We start from the raw sequence: 21,035 nt of genomic DNA, 5'->3' as shown, positions 1-21,035 counted from the left end.
GAAGTCAGTTTTTTATGATACTGTTAACATAGCAGCTTTGGGAAAGGTTAGAATTCACACTTTAGACTTTTGATGAGCAGTGCTTGAAGTACCAGTCAATTGGTAAGTATTTCAGGGGCGCCTATTTCCTCCTAGATTCATAACCTGCAAGTGATGTGGTTTTGGTGGCGCAAGTTATGTTATGTTATGTTATGTTAATAGAAATTTTTAAAGTGCACGGTCACCAGGAGGTTTTATGGCGCTGAACAAGGCAATTGTCAAAATGGAGGCAGATTACGCATATGCTTGCTCGAACAACCAGGTCTTAAGCAACTTTCTGAACCCCAGCAGGTTGTCACACATCCGGATTGCTAATGGTAGGGAATTCCAACATTTTGGGGCAAGGTAAGAAAACCCCACCCTCCCTGGTGTTTGAGTTTAAAGGTGGGGGTAGTCAGTAACTGAAGAAGGGCAGACCATAGGTTGCGAAGTGGAGCATGCCTTGCTATCAGGCAGCTGATAAATTAGGGGCTCCTGCCGTGCAGAGCTTTAAAAATTATACACCTTGTCTTAAACGCAGCACGTTGGGCAATAGGTAGCCAGTGAAGTTTGTCCCGCAAAGGTCTAGCAGACAGCCATCTGGGTTGCTTCTGGATTAACCTAGCAGCCTAATTCTGTATCATTTGAAGGCGTTTAAGTAAGAATAATGGGAGGCTGAGGTAGATAGAGTTGGAGAAGTCAAGGCGAGAGAGTACCAGAGCTATCACAACCTGTATAAGGGCTGAGTGGGTCAGCAGATAGGCAATTTTCCTGATCCTGCATAGTTGAAAAAAGCAGGACGAGAACACTGCCCCCACTTGGCTTCTAAGTGATAGGTCTGCATTTATGATGACCCAAGACTTTTCACAGAGGGAAAGGGAGCAGAGGGGGTCCCAATTCTGAAGGCCAGTAATATGGGCCCCAGGAAAGCTCACTCTTCCCCGGCAGGATTAGTTCAGTCTTGTCCGGGTTAAGTTTAAGATGGTTAAGGTCCATCCAACGCTGGATATGGAGCATAGTGGCTTGAAATTGATGGATAGAGTCAGAGGAGTTGTCCAGGGTGAAGACGAGCTGAAGGTTGTCCGCATAATTAAAGGTAGTTACCTTCCTGTCTTTAAAGGAGTGAATCAGGGGCAGGTGGTAAAGATTAAACAGAAGTGGGGATAGGGACGAGCCCTTTGGGACTCTACATGTAGTAGCGATCTTAGGGGCAGTGAAAGGAGCAAGACGTACTGCTTGAGTTCGACCTTCTAAGAAGGATTTAATCCAGTTGTAAGCGGAACCCTGTATGCCAGCCTGCTCTAACAGGTCCAACAGGATTTTATGGCCTATCGTGTCGAAAGCAGCCAACAAATCCAGAAGCACCAGAGCCTGATAGCCACCCTTATCAGCATTAGCTCTCAATAGTGTCCAACATAGCCAGAATTACGGACTCAGTACAGTGGGCGGGCCGAAAGCCCGCCTGGTGCGACTCTAGGTATTCTGACTGTTCGATGAAATTGGAAAGGCTCTAAGTGACATGGGCCTCTAAGATCTTAGCCAAGAAAGGGAGGAGAGAAATAGGCTCATAATTAGAAGGATTCACAGGGTCTGCCCCCAGTTTCTTAAGTAAAGGGACCACTATTGCGTTCTAAAAGCGCAAGGGACCTTACCCTGCATGAGAGACTCCTTCAGAAAGGGTGTTAAGACCGAGAGGGCGTCCCTCATGATATGGGGAGGGCAGCAATCCTTGGGTGAGCTAGATTTGACGCCAGTCAATAAATCTGATAAAGTCTGAGGGCAGATGATAGGAAAATGATCCAAAGTGGACGTATTGGTTATCAGATTGTCCAAAGGTTCCCTGTATGATGTAGTGGAGATACTGGCTTTGATGATAGAGATTTTATCCAAGAAGAAATCGTTCAGGGAGTCACATAGGTCTTGAGTGGGTGTCTGTTTGGGAAGGATCCTCTCGGAGTTGCGTAGGTCATTGGCTACTGAGAAGATTTCCTTTGACTTATTCTGGGTGCTTAATATTCTATTTGAGAAATAGGCTGCTTTTATATTCTTTGCGGGCTGATAAAAACTGGTGCTTGTCTTCAGGGGAGTAGCGTGACCTCCATTTTCTTTCTTTTTGACGGAGCTCGGGTTTCTGTTTTTTTAGCTCAATGGAGAACCATTTTTGGGCGTCAGAATGATGAGCACGAGTAAATTTAGTGAGTGGAGCTTGAATGTTGCAGGCCGACAATAGCCGAGAAGAGATATTCTCTTCCATGGAATTAACATCGGGATTAAAAGTGGGTACTGAGCTAGCCAATGTTTCAGCAAAGGCTTGTTTGTCAATAGCCCTCAATTTTCTTGTCACTCCTTCCTCGGCTGTGGAGGTCTTGATCTTAAGATGCATTGTGAAAGTGAATTGTATTAGATGGTGATCTGACCATATACATGGGGAGATAGTCAGTTCCATCAATGTGAGATTAGTATATCAAATTTGGTCCAATGCGTGGCCGTTTATGTGAGTGGCAGAAAATAGATGTTGAGAAAAATTCAAGTTAGAGAGCAGATCAAATATTTATGCAACATGTGGCCCGTCAAAGGCATCATTGAGCCAGTAGTTCAAGCCACCTATGAGTAAAATATTTGTAAAATTATGGCAAGGTTGGCCAGCTGTTTACATAGAGAAAGAGGGAAGTTAGGCATGGACTGGGGGGCTGATAGATCAAAACAAAAATAAGAGCTCCTGAACTGGAGTCAAGTTTAATAACAATATTCTCCACCGCAGGAAGCACCAAAGGAGACACAGAAGTAAACTTATGAGGTTTGTGTATGATAGCAGCAACTCCACCACCAGATTTTCCTAAAGGCCTGTTGGCATGCAGTATGTAATAGTCCTGGTGTAGGGCTGCTAGTAAGTCAGGAGTAGAGTCCTGGGTTAACCAGGTTTCAGTAACCATAAGAACATCTGTTTTTCAGATATGAGCAGCAAGAAAATATCCAGCTGGTGTTTGACCAAAGAGCGAGAATTAAGATAAAGAATGCACAGGGCAGAATGTTTAAAGATAGTCGGGTCAAGAGTAGGGGGACAATGAGGGATGTGGGTAGGAACAGCATGAGGACTGAGTGTTTGGGAAATGCAGTTAGTCCTTATGTGGTTGCATCAAAGGGTAAGCACTGTTGAGCAAGAAATCTTAGTTCCTCAGAGGAATATTTTTAAAAATGGCCATGATGTGTGGCCCTTGGGCCCGTCAGGGTGTGGACGGGTGCAGACGGGCTTGCCTGCCGCGCGCCACCGGCACGCCCGCTGAGCGTGTCCACTTCGATCCGGCGTTGTGGCGTGCATTTGAGCCTGGGCACGCCTCGGACTTCTCCCCCTCTCGGCCGATTGTCTGAGGACTCGGGGTAGTGTCTGGAGCGTCAGGAGAACAGCAAACAAATCGGTCCAATTTTAAAAAGGGTGAATAATTCTAAACACAATAATTCTAATCTGACAGTTTCTAAAAAGCGATAAGCGCTGGCAGCACCGATCAGCGTGATAACACAAGCCTAAAATTGTATGTTCTCGCGCTACGGCGTGCTTTTGAGCCTGGGCCTCGCCTCTGACTCCTCCCCCTCTCAGTCGATTGGCTAAGGCCTCGGGATAGGGTTTGGAGCGTCAGGAGAACAGCAAACAATCTGGTCCAATTTTAAAAAGGGTGAGTAATAATAAACACAATAATTCTAATGTGACAGTTTCTAAAAAGAGATAAGCCATTGCAGCACTGTTCAGCATGATGATACAAGCCTAAAATCGCCTGCTCTCGCGCTACGGCATGCTTTTGAGCCTGGGCCCTGCCTCTGACTCCTCCCCCTCTCGGCCGATTGGCTAAGGCCTCGGGGTAGTGTCTAGAGCGTCAGGAGAACAGCAAACAATTCGGTCGAATTTTAAAAACGGTGAGTAATTCTAAACACAATATTTCTAATGTGACAGTTTCTACAAAGGGATAAGCGCTGGCAGCACCGCTCAGCGTGATGACACAAGCCTAAAATCCTCCTGAAAGCATATAATATGTCCATTGTGAAGAGAATCTAGAACTGTCATCCACAGTGAGTTTCTATAGGCATGCCACTTTTTTTTAGCCACTGCATGTAAATAAGGAACCCACACGATCGGTAAAATAAAACATTTTCTTTGCATCTTTCAGATACAAAGATTCTACAGCCCTGATGAAAGACCAGTGACTTTACGCCTGGTCTTGAAACGCGTCGGCAGTGTTGTTGGGGTGGAATAAATTATTTTCTTTAAAAACTAGGACTGGCTGGTCCAGTAATCAATTGCCTATAAGCTACAAATTTGCTTATATTCCCCCCTCAAACTTAGTTTTTCTCATGTTCTGTTTGTGATAATCGTTTTTTGTGATGTAATGATATGTTTTTTGTAATGCTTGATACAGAAATGTTTTTTATTGTGTAAATAATGTTTGTATTGAATGTATGTACAAAGTGTATTTAGTCTTGTAAATCCTAGAATTGATTGTCTCCCCCCCTTTTTTCTGTTATGAGTTTCTGAAAATTTTAAAAAAAGTATAAATAATGGACACAAAGTAAGGTTGTCTAAGGGAAGTTACATTAAATTGGCTTCTTACTTATTTTAAATTAGTCATTGAATAATTGTGGTGTGGGCACTGTGCGTTTATTACTTTCCAAGAAAAGGCAGTTAGATGTGGGCTAATGACTGCCACCCTGGAATGTTTGCCTTGCATCCAAGTGTTGGTGGAGTTAGGGATGCCATCAAAAGAGGCTTTGGCAGGGGTGCCGATTGATCGAGTTCTTTGTAGGCTGTGGGGTCCTGAGGATGCACAGCCCTTTGGTCGTTAGTGAATGTTATCCTGAAGGAGCTGAGGTTTGAGCTCAGCTTGATATTTACTCTCATGGTTAGTGCTGTTAATGCCTCACAGACGGAATGACCCCCCTTCTTCTTGGAAGGTACAAAAAGCACATATGGATATATGTTTGGTTGGATGTATTTGATGTCTATACGTCATTCTGCAAACTGGTGCTCTTCCTTAAGGATGGCAGCCGGATGAGGTTATTGACATAGTCCTATAAGTGTTGACGCACCATGAGTATCACAGGGGAGATTTTGGAACCTGACCCAGGTAAGATCCTCTGAACGGATGAGAGCCAGGGATGGTATATGTTGAAATAGGCATAATATATCACTTCTGTTTAGGATGTCATGTGGTCCTTTGATATAATATTTGGGGGTTAGCAGTCTCCAGAGTGCTCGTCCCTGCCTTAGTGGCAATTGGTTGTGGTGCTTGGGGTTTGTATGCCAAGAAGGTGATAGGTGGGGCAGGGCCCAATGTGTCTGCTGCTGAGCGTGCTTTTGATTGGTGCCAGAGATTAACAGAACATTGGGCTGACGGTGGATCGATGTGGACATGATGACGGAAATCCAAGCAGTCTGCCCACTAGTATCTGTGCTTGGCTCATAGATGGAAGCAGCCTGAATGCTTGCGTCCGCCCTCTCCTTGTTTATCAGTTGAACAGGTGAGAACAATCGCAGGATCTGAGCTTGCAGTTCCAAGGTACTGCCCTTCCTTTTTGATCTTTGAAGATGAGAGAGTCTTATTGTTTGATCCTTCTACCGAAATGGCTTTTAGGTTGCCTGTCCTTGAAAGGAATATCAGGAACAGCTGAACAGGGAATTTTGTTGCCAAATGAAGCTGATTCTGGTAGTTGTCTAGGAATGCTACTCTTTTGATCTTTTTAGCCCTTTTGTGTGGTTTTCTTAATTATTTTCTTGGCCCTCCTGGAGAGTGGTGCACCTGGCTATGTTAACCTGGGTGGGGCCTCCATGTTGTCATTTCCAGTTAGCTGGACACCGATGCTGGGGCTATAGTCATGGGGATGGATGGTGGATTTTCATGAAAAGATGGGCTTATGATGCTGGGATTTGAATGGGGCTCTCTGTTAAGTTTATTATCGAGTTGGAGTATGACCCTTCTGAGCTTTCAACCACTATATTTTGGTTGCAATGGCCAGATGGCCTGCTAGCTGCGGAGGTGCTGGCTTTGCCCCTGACTGTGGCAACAAGTTCAGTTAAGATTTCTGGGAGAGTCACTCAACTATCAGTGATAGATTCACTCTACCTATGTTCTAGGCTGACTTGGATTTTGTTTCTACTGAGGTCCATCTTAGCACTCAGGTCCACTGGGCGGTGTGCGATCACCTGAAGGAGGTCTATCTGTACCTCATTTTGGTGGACTGCCATATCAATGCTATGGCCATGGAGTTTTGAGCTGCACTAAAGGAGGTCAATTGCAGGTCCTCCGTCCTATGGATATCTTGTGTATTGGCAGATGATTGACTTATTGCTTCTGGTTTTCTGCATAACTTTGGAGTGAGCGCCAATGTTCTTTCTTTTTTGGATTCCAAATTATGAAAGAAGGCTGCAGAGGGGGTCTCCCAGGCCACGGTTTTGTTAAATTGCAGCAGTCATGGTCATGCGTGGTCTGAGTAGCTCATGGGAGGATACCTGAGTTGAGGCTTAGAAAAAGGGATAATGTGGTGATGGATATGTGCAGTGATTACTTGAGCATGTTTCAAGGACTCTTCCGTGTTCAGAAATTATTTGTTCCAGCTCCAGGGGCTCTAAAGCCTGGAAGTTGGAAAGTGTGTTGAGGGACTGCCGGAATTTTGGAAAATCATTCCATGGAGCATAGGATAGGACTGGGGCCTGCGTTTCCTGGTTGGAGAGCATGGATCATGCGGGGCTTGCTTGAGCAGCTAAGAAGTGGTGCGACCTCTTTGCCATCGGGGTTGCAGGTAGAAGATGCACCCGGTAAGTCTATCTAACTCCAATTAGAGTGGAGCTTGAAAAAACTGTGTGATAAGGCCTCTTGGTGGAACATTGGCGAATGACTTGGGAGCTGGGTGTCCCCAAACTGAACTCCGGTTGATGGCTGGAGCCAGGGATAATTTCCCCTCATTAGATGACTTGATCTAGAGGTGGGTTTCCTTCTATACATGCTGGGATTAGTAAGATTTTCCCTGTGCACCCCCCGTTGCACACTTCGAAGAGATTATTGCCTTAGTGCTGCAGCTGATGAATGACTTTAAGGCAAGGCTGATGCGCTTTAACCTGTAGTGGGTTTTATAGGGTTTGGAGGAATCTGTTAAGCTCACAGCCACACAGTTAGCTCTTTCAAGGGTGGGCCCCACTTGCTTTGAGCCTGCAGCGTGTTGAGTGGAGGCGATCGGGGTTGAATCCAGGTGTCAAGCACAGGTTATGCGCTAGGAAGGGACTTGCTATAGTGTGTTTCTGCAATGAGGTGGGGAGGTCACAGAAAGAAACAAACTGTATCAGAGCCTAGTCCGACTATTTTTGTTCTCCTTCAGCTCAACCCTGCAGCTGCAGCCCTAATTCTGCTGCCACGCCTCATGTTGAGTTCTCCAGTCCTTGCTTAAGTCCCCCGCTAGCAACAGTTGCTTGATGGGCCAGGCATGAACCGGTCAGCGGGAGGCAGGAGCAAAACAAAAGATGGACTGAGGGAGTGTCTATGTTGGCCTGTACAGGCTTATGGACTTTTTGGAACAAGTGCGAATCCCTTACTCTCCCAGGGAAGCCCCATGTGGTAACAGCACTTCTAGGGGGCCTTTTCACCTTTTTCTTCGCTTTCTTAGCAACTTTTCCAGCCCAGGACATCCCTGCTAGTTTGGCCCGTGGGACATTAGCGAGGTCAGTGGATGGCAGGTGCAGGAAGGCTGGTGTGGTGGCAACTCCTAAGGCATGCTGCCCTAAGCAGTGTTTTGATGCCGCAAGCTCCAGCACTGGTGCTGGTGGTAGTGCTTCTTAGGGCAGCCAGGCCGCGGCAGGACTCCAGGCTCCATGGCTTCCATGTTGGTGCAGGTGCTGGCAAGAGAGCGAATGCTCCCCACTTGCTCCATCCTCTACATCTCTCAGCATCATCAGTGTCCTAATTTGTGATCCCTGATCCTTCGCACCCTTTGTGAGTGTTCTCAGGCAGAACCTTTGTGATGTACAAGTGAGGTAGGTGATAATTCCTCCCTCTCATCAAGTCAGAGAAGGCCCATCCTGCCAAAACATATTCTTCTATGTCTCACTGTCTCGGATCAATACACGAAGACCAATTACCAGATACACCTAGTCATGTGACCCAGTATACAGGCAGCAGCCACCAACTGAGTATTACAAGAAAATGCCAACTTCCTAAAAGTTACACTGTAAGAGTGGGATGCACACCTCTTATACCAGTTTTTTCTTTTTCCTTTTTCTTAATCACAAATGCGTGCTGAATGGTTATGTGGCCTGCCCAAATGCCACTAGATATCACAATAGCACTGAGGAATGGGACATCATCTTGCCCCAAAGAACCAGTCGCACAGCTCAAAGTTGCCATTTTGATGCACTTTTTTTTCAAAAAGTTCCATTCTGTAATCATAATACTCTCTTTTAAACCACTTCTTAATCTTCTTTTCACATCTTTTCATCTTTTTTGTGAATCCACCGGCGGAATTTATTTATTGCCATTTTTCAAGTTTCTTATATTCCAACTGTGCCCATCCGGACCTCTTGTAAGAATACGAATAATGCATGATTCATCACAAGCAGATTTTATTGTGTAAAAACCCAATGCATTTCGGGCCGCCTCGCGCCCTTCTTCGGGGGTCACTATGAATAACAAACAACATCATAATTACTCTATGTGCTTATTATAAATACTCATGCAAAAAGAGGTACAGTGGAAATCTATCCATTATGCCACAATTACATGGTGAAATCTTTGTTATGCACATACAACGCGCCAATCACTTAACATCATCCTCCCCCTCCCCATTTTCTACATGCCTCCCCCCTTCGAGTGAGAGTGTCATCAATCTCTTTGTCTGCTTAACTCTTCCCCTTCTTCCACCATGACCGTTATCTATAACTCTTTACTGAATAACCTCCCCTCTTATCGAGAACGTTTAAATCACTGCGTGTTGTCACAAACTCCCCGTTTCGCTACCACTCTCAACTGTTTATTTAAATAGCACTCCTTCTGCCCCGTAGCAAACGTTAACTCATACCTCCCCATGCAGTGAAATTGCTTTACACTACAGCCTCCATCCCAGTGCTTTACGTACCTGCTGTGAAAGTTTTAAAAGCCTACCGTCCTCATCATAACCGATCACGGTTTCACCATTCTCCCTCCCACTTTTTAAAGAGTCTACCACTTCCTGCCTTCTCCCAATTGGCCTGATAATCAGAGTTAACCACCATATTCATCTGTCTGTTTGGTGGATCACACTACATTTCCCAACATGCATTTCAAAAATTACAATGCTACCCAAATTGTTGCAAACATAAACAAACATGCCATGTCTTTTCAAGTAAACGTCCGTTTAAGAGCAATCACTCCGTGAAAAATCTTATGCACTTGTGATGAACCACAAAATTTTGCCGTCACTGCAGATTCTGGAATCATTTTCTAATAATTGTTTTTAACGAGGTAATAATCCACGGGTGCAGTCCCAATTTGCCCAACCTTGGGACTGCATATGAGTTTTCATATGTATTTGCAATAATTTTATTTTTAAGAATCATGTTTATTAGGTATACATTATTTTAAATTCATAATTCAATATTATCTTGTTGAATATTAAGTTATTTGAATGTTACATATATTTGTATGAATTAATATGTTTTAAATGTATTCAATTAGTGTTTACCTTGTAATATTAAGTTTTTTAAAGACGTATTACACATACAAATAAAAATACATTTAAATACATATGCTTGCTTGTGTAGTGTAATGACAATATTCTTTTAGCTGATATTCTGGTACTTTTCTTTATAATTCTATTAAGTCTATAGTTTGGATTTAATATTTTCTTTAAGATATATTTGTCTCTGGACATTTTGGTGCTCAATATTGGGTCATACAAAGCAGCCAATGGGCCATTAACAATAAGTCCCCACCCCTCTATTGCCTCCACATAAAGTTTCCTACTGCATTTGTTCACATTTATAGGTCCCGGCGGATAATGGACGCTGTTAATTCCTTACTTACAACAATACAAGAGTTATATTCTTAAACTTGGCTTAATATAACAACATTGGTTTATAGTCGTACAGGTGGAAATGCAAGGAAAAGTTTTTCTGTAGCTTTCTGTGTGAAAGCACATTATGAAAGCCTCAGAAAGAAGTAGATAGTGCATAATCACATCTAGTTCCAATGCTCATGGCCTTCCCCCTCTGAACTTCAGTAGGCCTAATAATTAACTTAAATGTACTTCAATTATAATAGCTCGGCATGTCGGACACCATACAAAAAGAGCAAGTGCAATTAAAGTACAGACACCATGTTTTCTTTGAGTGACTGGTTTAGATGACATTTCATTAACCAGTATTACTCTGAATGCTTATAAAATAATAATGCTGGCTGAATTGTCAGAGAAAGCATCAAGCTTGACATTCAACACACAAGTTTATTTTGGATCAATGGTAGTAATGCTTTATTTTGGGAGAGCATGTACTTCCCACTTCCATACCTTCCCATCTCAAAACCAGAGTAAAGATTTGTGGGGCTTCATCCAGTACAACCATCAAAATGACAGAACTGCTAGACTTCTGTATCTTTCATAAAATGTAAAGCAAAGTTAGCTGTACGTGTTGGCTTAAGTAGATGCCTTTGAAGATATGCAGACAAACATTTATAATAAGTTGTGGTTCTTTAATGTATCCCAGTAAGTGTATAAAATGTAAAACACTCTGAGAATAAGGGAGGCATTTTCTTTAGTATCAAATATTATTTTTCACTAGCAACAACTTGCAATAAAGATCATTTAAAGTACAGAGCTATCCTATGATGTCTAAAAAGGTCAAAGGAGGTTATCCACAAAAGACTCATTTTCAAAATGATATTGATTTACATTTTTCTTATTGTATTGCTGTAATATGTAGCATTTTAAACAATGTGCATGAGAGTAGAGGCAATGAATCCTTACTACTTCAAGAGAAAAAAATAATGTCCCACTGCGCCTTTTAAAACCTTGTTTCCAAATACCACTCTACTAATTTTAACATGAGACTTTTACAAATCTAGAAGACTCTGTCGCAGTGGAAGGAACCCAGCTGACAACTTTGTGATGGCAGTTATCTGCATTAATCCTCCATTCTTATAGTACTACATAGAAGTAAAGATCTACTGCTTGCAGAAGCATTTCATGCATTACAGGTTTTCTAATTTCACAATTCTTCTTAACATATATTCCATATTTCACTTTACTTTTGTTGTTTTTATATCTACAACATTTTACATATGTAATTTTTCATATTTTATACATTCACCAGGACAACAATACAATACAGATGAACAACATCATGAAAGCACACAAAATCGAAAATATCACTCATATACATTATGTGTCTAGAGCCAGAAATACCGGAATGGGGCGAATTTCCTGGATCTTTGGCCACTACTGTATTTCTGAAGATGCCTGTACATTGGAATGACATTCTTTCAAGAACGGACAAAGGGTACATATGTTTTTCTTTTTAACATGGAATTAAATTTATGGGAAGGGTGGTCTATAGCAGAATGTCGTAACAGTAGAGTCTCTCGCTGCCTTTGTTTATAAAAGGACATTATTTATTTTCCGAACAAAAGTAAAAGACATTCATCATATTAGAAGATCATGTACTAAGTGCTAAAAATGTTTTATCAAACAATAATTTACAACATTCATGAAATCATAGGATTTTCTTTTATTAGGCAGAAGCGGTCGGAAGTCTGAAGCATTAAAGCAGCAGCATTATGCTTTGAATATTTCAAAAGGGTAACTGCAAGCAAGGGGTATCAACACAAATACATATTTTCTCAGAATCAATCTGAGGAAACTTCAAGATTTTAAATAACACAGTTACTGAACTAGCTACTTTTTGTTGCTTTTCAGAAAATGTCAGCTTCTAACAGGCAATTAACATAATTAGAAAAGGGCAGTTTGGAAAATCCAAGCTGTATGAAGTGGAATAGTTTACCATATTACCAATCAATACCTAATTCAGAATAGGTTTTGGCAAAAATTTAAAGGGTACAGGGAGAAAGAATAAAAGATGGATGAACACAGGAGTTAAAAAAATACAAACGTTTAGCCTCGTCATATAGTTTCTGTCTCTTAAAGAAGAGTACATTACGGGCTGCATTAGCAGCATGACATCACTTGATTTTTGAACTCAGAATCAGAATTTTACTTCTAATTCAGCTTAGTATTCCATTAGTATTGCATAGTGAACTCTAATAAGGAAGAAAAGAATTATGCTTCTTTTAAATAATCAAAATGCTGTGATAATTGACATTGAAATAGTGATGACCACTTTGAAGTTTGATATTTTTAATGCCTCACTCAAAAGACGTGCATTTTCTGGCACATTTGGCAAATAAATTGTAAGACAAAGCTACTCATTGGCCATCACTACTTTTTACGCCTCATGGAATAATGAATGATTTGCAAGGAGTCGTAGTGAATACTGGTGGATGTGATGTTTTATTGTCTGGATGATATTGTTTTAGGATAATTAACATGAGCTGATGTACACCAGCCCCTTTCCTATGTGCCCCGGGACATTTGACAACTGGGCTATTTTGGAATATTGGTCCATGTTTTTGTTACATGTCAGTATTTTCTACATTGTTTCTTTTGCAGGTCAACTCTATGTAATGGACTACATCCCTCGCAAAATTAAGTCAGGTATTGGATTTTGGTCTTTCTGATTTGCTGGTTCATACATAAGCATCCAGATCACCAGATGCATACAGATTTCATTTACATTTCTTTCTAAGATTTGAAATAAAAATTATAATTTTTCTCATTTTTTGCACAGGCAAATATGATATTTTCTTTTAATTGATCATCATTTTCCAAAGGTCAGAATTTTACTGTATTTGGTTCAATCATTTTCATGTTTCTAATGCTTTAGCGAAGCACAAATTCAAAGTAGGCTGAATTATGTCAAACACCTATGGTTTCAGCGAAATAACAGTAGTTTCTGATAGTTGTGATTTTTCAGTGATAACAAATACTGCCATATATGATCAGCAGGCAGTCAGTTACTACATCACTGCTGAAAAGTGTATGCAGCCTCTGCATCGAAACTTGAAAAATTATTTGTTTCAAATTTTCCATTTTTCATTACTGTGCTTTTATGACTTGAAGAATAGCCTCTTAAAACTAGTATTCCCACAGTCTACCTTTGATTTTTCTACCATTAAAGGTCCTGGTTGTCAGGTTGCAATGTCTCATGGGCTAGAAGTTTTGGTTAAGAAGGAGCTGTTACTGTAAAACAGTTTATTAATTACACTGTATGTCCATTCAACACAATTTAATGTAAAGATTATGAAAGGTCCACGGAGAATCTTACTGATAGACCTAGTTTTATAGGTTTATGTTATTCTAAATGTGACAGAACCAAACGGAAGCCATGTACTTACACATAATGTGTTCCTGGGCAGTTGGGATTAGGCCCAAGAAAATTCCTTCTTCAAACAATGGGACAAAAATGAACACATTCCATTTTAAACAGCAAGCTGCACACTTGGTTAGATGCCTCACTACTCCATCTGTTCTCATCTTCTCATTGGCAGTCCTGTCGCTGAGACATTCGGATAATGATTTGGACATTTTTCTATTGCAAGATTGGTGAGAGATGGTCCTAGTAAGTCCCATAACCTTGGGGATGCTACAAAAAACCTCAGAAGACTTCTTGACTAGGGTCCTGTGCTGAATGCAATTTAAACATGCAGACATCTGGTATTGTTAGAAGCAATACATGTTTACAAGATGGATTAGTATTGGCATATAATAATGTGCCATTTAAGAAATTACATCAACAGTTTTAGCTGATCGAAGTAAAAAGGAATGCTAGTGTAAATGTGATTGCAGCTATATTAGGTAAATCATGCTCTTTACTTTCTGCACCACTTCACCAACAACTTTAAGGCACAGTGTTTTAATGTATTCCTACAGTAATCATGTTACTTGATTAAGAAAGTAAATCTAATGCCACCTTCTGCCTAGACGTACTGCTGGGGCTTAAATTTACTATTTGATCAGACATGTTTATAGATATATTCATTCATTCAGTGTTTTGAAATCTGTAAATGTAGCCATTTGGCTTCTTCGGAGCACTGAGAATGGCATAAGTGAAATATGTAAAGAATAAATGTCCAATGTTCTACAGCCACAACCCCCAATCCATGTACAGTTCAATTGAAAGCAAGACTTAAAAGTTCAGTTTTCTAAACCTTTATAAATCACTTTTTGATTTGGTTTGAATCTCAGATTAGGGGTGAAGGTGTCCCACAGTGTAGGTCTAATCTTTTTGAAAGAACCTCTGTTGCTAAGAGAGAAACACTGAATAGACGTTCCATGTTGTTGGGTAGTTATTGTGCAATTTTTCCAAATTCTCTAGGCAATTGCCCTACTATTATAGCACAATACAACAGAATAGTTATGAATTTGACTTGAGGAGCTAAGGAAATGTATTCAACATTTATAACACCCCATTTGTCATGCATTTGCTTTTATTTATTTGTTTTGCATCTAATCACATTACTGTTAGATATGTATTCTCTGTTTCTATAACTGTTGCTGCTCATTGTTCTAAATGTAGACAGAGTTGCACTGAACAATGTTGTGAACATATTCAAATATTTTGAAATAATGTTCTGTAATTGTGTTTGTGTCAGTCATACCTGATTACACACTGAGAACTCTTCATAAAGTCTTCTGAATTACTGGACTGATTCACCGAAGGAAAACATGTAAAAATGACTTGTAGATGAGAATCTTCACAAGTGAATGTTGCTTGATAAACAAATGTAAGTAATAGTGTATTCTCTATATGTACATTTGCAGTACTAATATGCATCTTTTTTACACGTAAAATAAGACACCCAGAAGGAATTAAATTCCAAAGCAAGTACCCCGTGTTGTACACTGGAAGCAAGCCCTTCCTCGTAGCAAACGTACTCCTGCTACAAAGCAGGATATGTAAAGACACATATGAATATGGGCCAATTTATCAAAATATTTTGCCCATTCTGTGTCTATGTTAAAATGCATTCATACATAAGGGCTTAGATGTGGTTAATCAATTCTCGAATTCGAAATAGACTATCATAAGAAAAAAAAGGCACCATGGCAACTGCAGTAAAAAAAATATTTTTCAATTTGTGCCTCATCATGTGAAAAATTCCCCGAGCAAGTCTTCAGGTAGATCCTTCAGTTAAAATGCTTGCTATGTATGAAAAACATACATGTGCCTCAGCAGCATGCACCATCAAAATAATCTATAATTTACACATGCAAATCAATTAAATGTAAGTGGGTATGCCTAGCACACGCATTGAATGAGCTACTCAATTTTGCAGGAACCTTCCTTTGTGAATCAGCCCATATGTTGTCAGTAGTCCAACACTCAATGACTGTCTGCTTTTAAATACATATGTTTCATGTGCCACAGGAAAACGCCACTAATATATGTACATAAGTATGATTATCTTTATGTTCATGTATGATATTATTGCGAATACATGAAGCTTACTGCATGATGTCATTGTTACAAAGTGTTGTTATACGTCCGGACACTATGTGTGTTTACATTTTGGAACATTCTCGCCCAAATCAAATATGTGTTAGCGTTTGTGATGCACATTCAGTGGCCAGAAAGAGGTGTTCTATGCTTACTACCTACTGAGCTGTGAAATATGTATCATAATAATGATATTGTACCGTCAAGTAGTTACACAAACAAGTGCTACGTGATTAATATATAACAATATAATAAATTATTTTATGAATTGCATAGCATTCATAATATACATAATTTATACTTGCTATTAGTTCATGTACATGACATATAAAAGTATGTGACTGCCACGATCATGAGAATAAATAGTTTCTCATAATGTACACATATCCGTTAATTATGACACTCCTCGCGTGCCAAATCCAGCTAAACCCCTAATGTGATAAATAATCAACCATGAATTCCTACCTAATAGTATGATTGGTTGTTAATTTGTAGGATCAGTAATAATGCTGAACCATCGTGACTACTCCTGATCTTTTGAAAGACCTTTTAATCATTTTAAGTGTATTTATTTATCTATCTAGATTTACTAAAGTTAGCTATATTTCCCCATTGAGTCAGCGATTTTGATGTAAAGGTGTTTTTCCCAAGTACATTTAAAGAAAAAAAAAACAGAAATGGTCCAGTTATGCAACTGTCATGCCTAATAAGTCCCTGACCCCAGAAAGGTGGGACGAGTGTGTACATATATTTGATCAACACTGTTACCAGTGGTGGATCGCAGAGGGAGTGCTGCGGGCGGGGCAGGGTAGGTGGGGTAGTGGAGTCAGACATACGATGGCCAGTAGTAATGTAAATAAATAAATAAAACTATTAACCTTGCACTTGCTGTATCGCCGAGTTGGCGATGCAGCGAGCGCAAGGTATGAGGCAGCCCCTCACAACATGAACAATTTTTTTGATGGTGGTCTGTCCCTGCTAGGGGCACCACCAGACTCCACAAATTGTAAGTAAAAAACCATTGAAAGGGCTTTATTGGCAGGACAAGTGAATAATAAATGAGCGGTTCCTGACGCTCATTTATTATTCATTTTGAAAACTATATTTTTGGGTGCTCAACGACCCACCCAGGGCATCCACACCTTTTTATTTTATTAAAGTTTAGGAGCTGTTGGGGGGGGCATGGTCTCCACGGTCCCTTGTAGGATCCAGCCACTTTAGTTATTGGTGGGTGCCCACTCGGGGCACACACAATACTTTCATTGTTTGGGACCGCCAGGGGAGCTCCAATGCACCAGTGGGTGTAAGCCAGCTTCAAAGCTAGCACCTATAGTAGTGATGGCAGGACCCAGCTCCATTACGTTGCTCGCCCCAACAAAGTTGGGTTCCCTAGCTGGAAGAGTGTGAACAGGGTCCTGGTATAGGGTCCCCTGGAGACTGCGATCGAGCTTGGGGGAATAGGATCCTTGCAGTCTTCAGGAAGGGGGGCCTAAGCACACCCCACACTCCCTTATCAAAATACTGGCCAGGGGGATGGCGTCCCGAGGGACTCAGAGGATTGGGGAGCATGCTGCCCTCTCCGCCCCCCCCTACATTTTAAAAAGGCCCCAGGGGATGTGGTCCCGGGGCCTCATAGAGGCTGCAGACTGATGCTGCATTCCCCCTTCCCCTAAGTAATTTTGCTGCCCCCCAGCCCGGATCCTTTTGTGAATTTGTGATAAAATGAAAAACATGTTTTTCTGGCCCCAAGGGGGTCCCAGCACCCTTATATCTTTTTTAATTAATTTCCAGAACTGGGTGTTAGTCCCCTAGTCCTAAAATGGCTGCCGCCACATTGATGTGATGGCAGCCACTCAGATCTTATCTGTCAGCTCTGCGGATCCTCTGCATCGTGAAATATACAATGTCTTTTAGCCTTAATTTCTCAAATACTAATGAATAGATTTAAACAAAAAAGCATGATTTCTAGACCAAGTTCTAGCTTTCTGCCATTTTTGGGGTAATTATGTTCAGAACTTTTTGTGGTATAAATATTCAATATATCCATGGAGAAAATACTTTTTGAGACACCACTTTTCAGCCACCACTTAATGGATCACCTCAAAAACTTTAGAGGAAGGAGAAAAGTTTTGAGAAGGTTCATCAAATGGTGCCAAAGGTATAAGCCAGGGGCCTCCAACCTTTTCTGCAGTAACAGCTACTAAAGCTACTAATGCTCAATGAAAATTATACAGAGCTACTAATGATATAAGAGTTTTAATACTGACCACATCATACAAGCTTGTATTTGTGGCCAACATACGCAAAATAACTAACAGTGATCACATCAGTACATCAGGCCCAGTTCTCAGCAATAATTTAAAAAATGCTTTGACAACGTGGAATGCCTGTACATGGCTGCAATACCCCTGGCACCAAGTTAATAATATTAGTAATAAGTCCCCCAAACATCAGCACATGAGTTCTGAAAATACACACATTTTCGTCTCAAATACACACATTTTTAATTTTGGGATACATATGAATTCAACAAAGTAAAAGCTTCTTATGCATTAAGCTGGGCTGCACACCGGAGAGATACTTATGGGTACCTGGAAGGCTATCAGTAGCTCACGAGCTACTCGTTGGAGAACCCTGGTATAAGAAAACAGTTTTTATTTTCATATGGTAACATGGTCCTAACTATACCTACCCATGGGCAACCACACATTGAATTGCAGGTTTCATCAGCCTGTGCACAAAACATGTGCTTTCAATCACGTTGTCTTTTTAGATGTAAGTGAGGAATTATCCACTCTATGCTCATAGTCTAGACTTGAAACTAGGTACCACTGCAAAACCTTTGTACATATTTACTGCTGGTTCATTAATGTTTTAATTCTAGCAATTTTATTAAAAAGCTTTCCTTTTTTCATACATACATATTTACCGTCTCTTTTTCACCAATCTATGCTGTTATGCTGATTACCCTTTTCTAGATGTGAGTGAAACATCTGCAAGCGTATACTCAATACTGGAACATTTGGCAAATATGCCAATCTTTAATACATATTTTACAGGAGCTACATCGAAGAATTAAATAGGTCAATTGATACAGAAAACACAGTTCAGTTTTAAGGCAACAAATACAGCTGGAAGCACATTAGAGGCCCATAGCAGGAAATCACATCAACACGTCAAAGTGTCCAGGAGGAAAATGAAGGAACCAAGTGAAATTGATGTGGTTCTTGAATATACATTTTGTGATGGAAGCATCATTTCAACTGATATGTTTGTAATAACATAGCACTACTCAAAGCTAGGAAGTTATCCTTAATGTGCACTCAACTATACAAAGTATACTCTTTATGTTGTGAACGTTAACAGTGTGAATATGTTTTGACAACTATAATGTTGAGGTCAGTTTTCTCTTCCATCGAACTCCAGGACTTGCACAATTATGCTAGAAGTCATGTTGCATCAAATTTTTGGTCAGTATTAGCTCTGAAAATCAACAATTTGTGCTTCACAGATCCATAATTACGTAGTATATTACAAAACTAAACCATGTCAGTCCGACAGTGAGAGGACAGAGATAATTAGAGAAATGCACAGTAGGTAGATCCCCATATATTTCTATTCACCTTCCAGATTGGGTGGTTCAGTAATATTGCAGTACTACCACATTATAATACCTAAAAACTGTGACCGCTTACCACCAGCACACACCGTTGCTAACTCTCAAACATAAATGCAGTAAAACATTGGGCAATGGCTTGACTGATAGGTATTTGGGGCCCATCGGGAGAGGGGGGGGGGGAGACAGCACCGACCACAGACACATTATGAGGTGTGACAAAGGCCGCTTTATTGGAAGCAGGTGCACCTTACAGAACACCAAAACCCTTGGCCTGTGCCGTACAAAACTAAACCTCGCTAAATATAAGCAACCTAACAGCCCCCCACCCCCTCCCCTAAATGGTTCCCCAAATAACAACATAAACGAAACTGCCCAACTGCACAATGCCTGCCTGCCTGACTAAATAACTTGTTATATGCACTCTATCCCCCACATCCCGGACCTCCTAACATGACCCCCCAATACTAGGCAGAAACGGCCCTAGATAACGAGCACACCAGCACCGGTTCCAGCGAGACGATAACCCTCACAAACACAGCTCCCCTAATGCATCTGCTCCCAACAAAACCCCTCCAGAAACCCCTCAAACCATCCAAAAAAGACACCCCTAATCCCCCCTGCACTACCCCACTACCTAGCCCTTAGGGTGGGAGGGCGGGAAAAGCTCGAATCACCACGGCCCCCGGCTGCAGTGTCAATACCACACAAAATGGTGACCTTGTCCCCAAGATGTCCGCTCTTATCCCCTCCCCAGCCCAGAACAAGCCCAATACAGCCCAATGACAGCTCAACCAGAGACACAAGGCCAAAGGCAAACCAGCCCCCTATGATGCTGAAATCTCTAACACCCCCCTCCCGTGGCCCCAAAACCCCCCGGGGGAAGCAGGCCTCCCGCTGGTCAGCCGCTCCCCCGCAAAGCCCCATTGGGGCCCATCGGGAGAGGGGGGGAGACAGCACCGACCACAGACACATTATGAGGTGTGACAAAGGCTGCTTTATTGGAAGCAGGTGCACCTTACAAAACACCCAAACCCTTGGCCTGTGCCGTACAAAACTAAACTGCCCAACTGCACAATGCCTGCCTGCCTGACTAAATAACTTGTTATATGCACTCTATCACCCCTCTCCAGTCAAAACACATCCCAGACCTCCTAACATGACCCCCCAATACTAGGCAGAAACGCCACTCGAAAGCCGCCCTAGCGACTTTCGATGCCCCCATAGGACCCCGCACCCCAATAACTTGATCGAGTGCCTCTTTCAGTTGAACTATATACAACACCATCCCATACCTAGACAGATGGACGCCATCCTCCCTAAAGAAATACACCGCCCCATACCTCAACTCCGGGTGCTCCATCCTGCCAAAACCCTCCTTCTCACAAAAACTCCTCATCTCCCTGTTAACCTTCCTCCTTGTCTTATCAATGGCCGCCGGCCTCTCCGCTCCTCTCCAACACCGCCTGGGAACAAACTCCGACCAAATCACACAACACCCCGCCCATTTACTCTTAATCTCCAACAAGTCCCTCTTCATTTGCTTCAGCAACGCCAAACTTTTGCACTGGACCAGATCATTTTCACCTAAATGTATGATCACCACATCCGTACGCTCCCCCCGCACTACCTTATGCAATGCCGGCACCAACTCGTGCCAGCGCATCCACCTTTCCCCAGCCAATGATAATGAAATAAACGCTCATCCAACTCCAACTTTAGGCTCCGATGCTTGTCCCATTCTGCCCTCTCCGCTCTCTTTACAAATGAGTGCCCAACTATGTATATGTCCAACGCCTCCGCAGCTGTCCCTGCCACTGCACCTGCAAAGACACGCATGTAAAC

At 41.7% G+C, this 21,035-nt stretch overlaps 1 protein-coding gene across 1 annotated transcript in view; it reads left to right on the top strand.

The window, feature by feature from the left end:
* Window positions 1–21,035, top strand: part of KCNIP1 (potassium voltage-gated channel interacting protein 1) — a 1,548,155-nt gene that overhangs the window by 425,282 nt on the left and 1,101,838 nt on the right. Inside the window, exon 2 of the mRNA XM_078653361.1 lies at window positions 12,688–12,732. Within this exon, the coding sequence (XP_078509487.1) occupies window positions 12,688–12,732 (45 nt within the window). The remainder of the gene's footprint in view (window positions 1–12,687; window positions 12,733–21,035) is intronic.

This window comes from Lissotriton helveticus, chromosome 7 (genome assembly GCF_964261635.1).
Source record: "Lissotriton helveticus chromosome 7, aLisHel1.1, whole genome shotgun sequence".
Taxonomy (NCBI): domain Eukaryota; kingdom Metazoa; phylum Chordata; class Amphibia; order Caudata; family Salamandridae; genus Lissotriton; species Lissotriton helveticus.
This window is presented reverse-complemented; position numbering and strand designations above follow the sequence as displayed.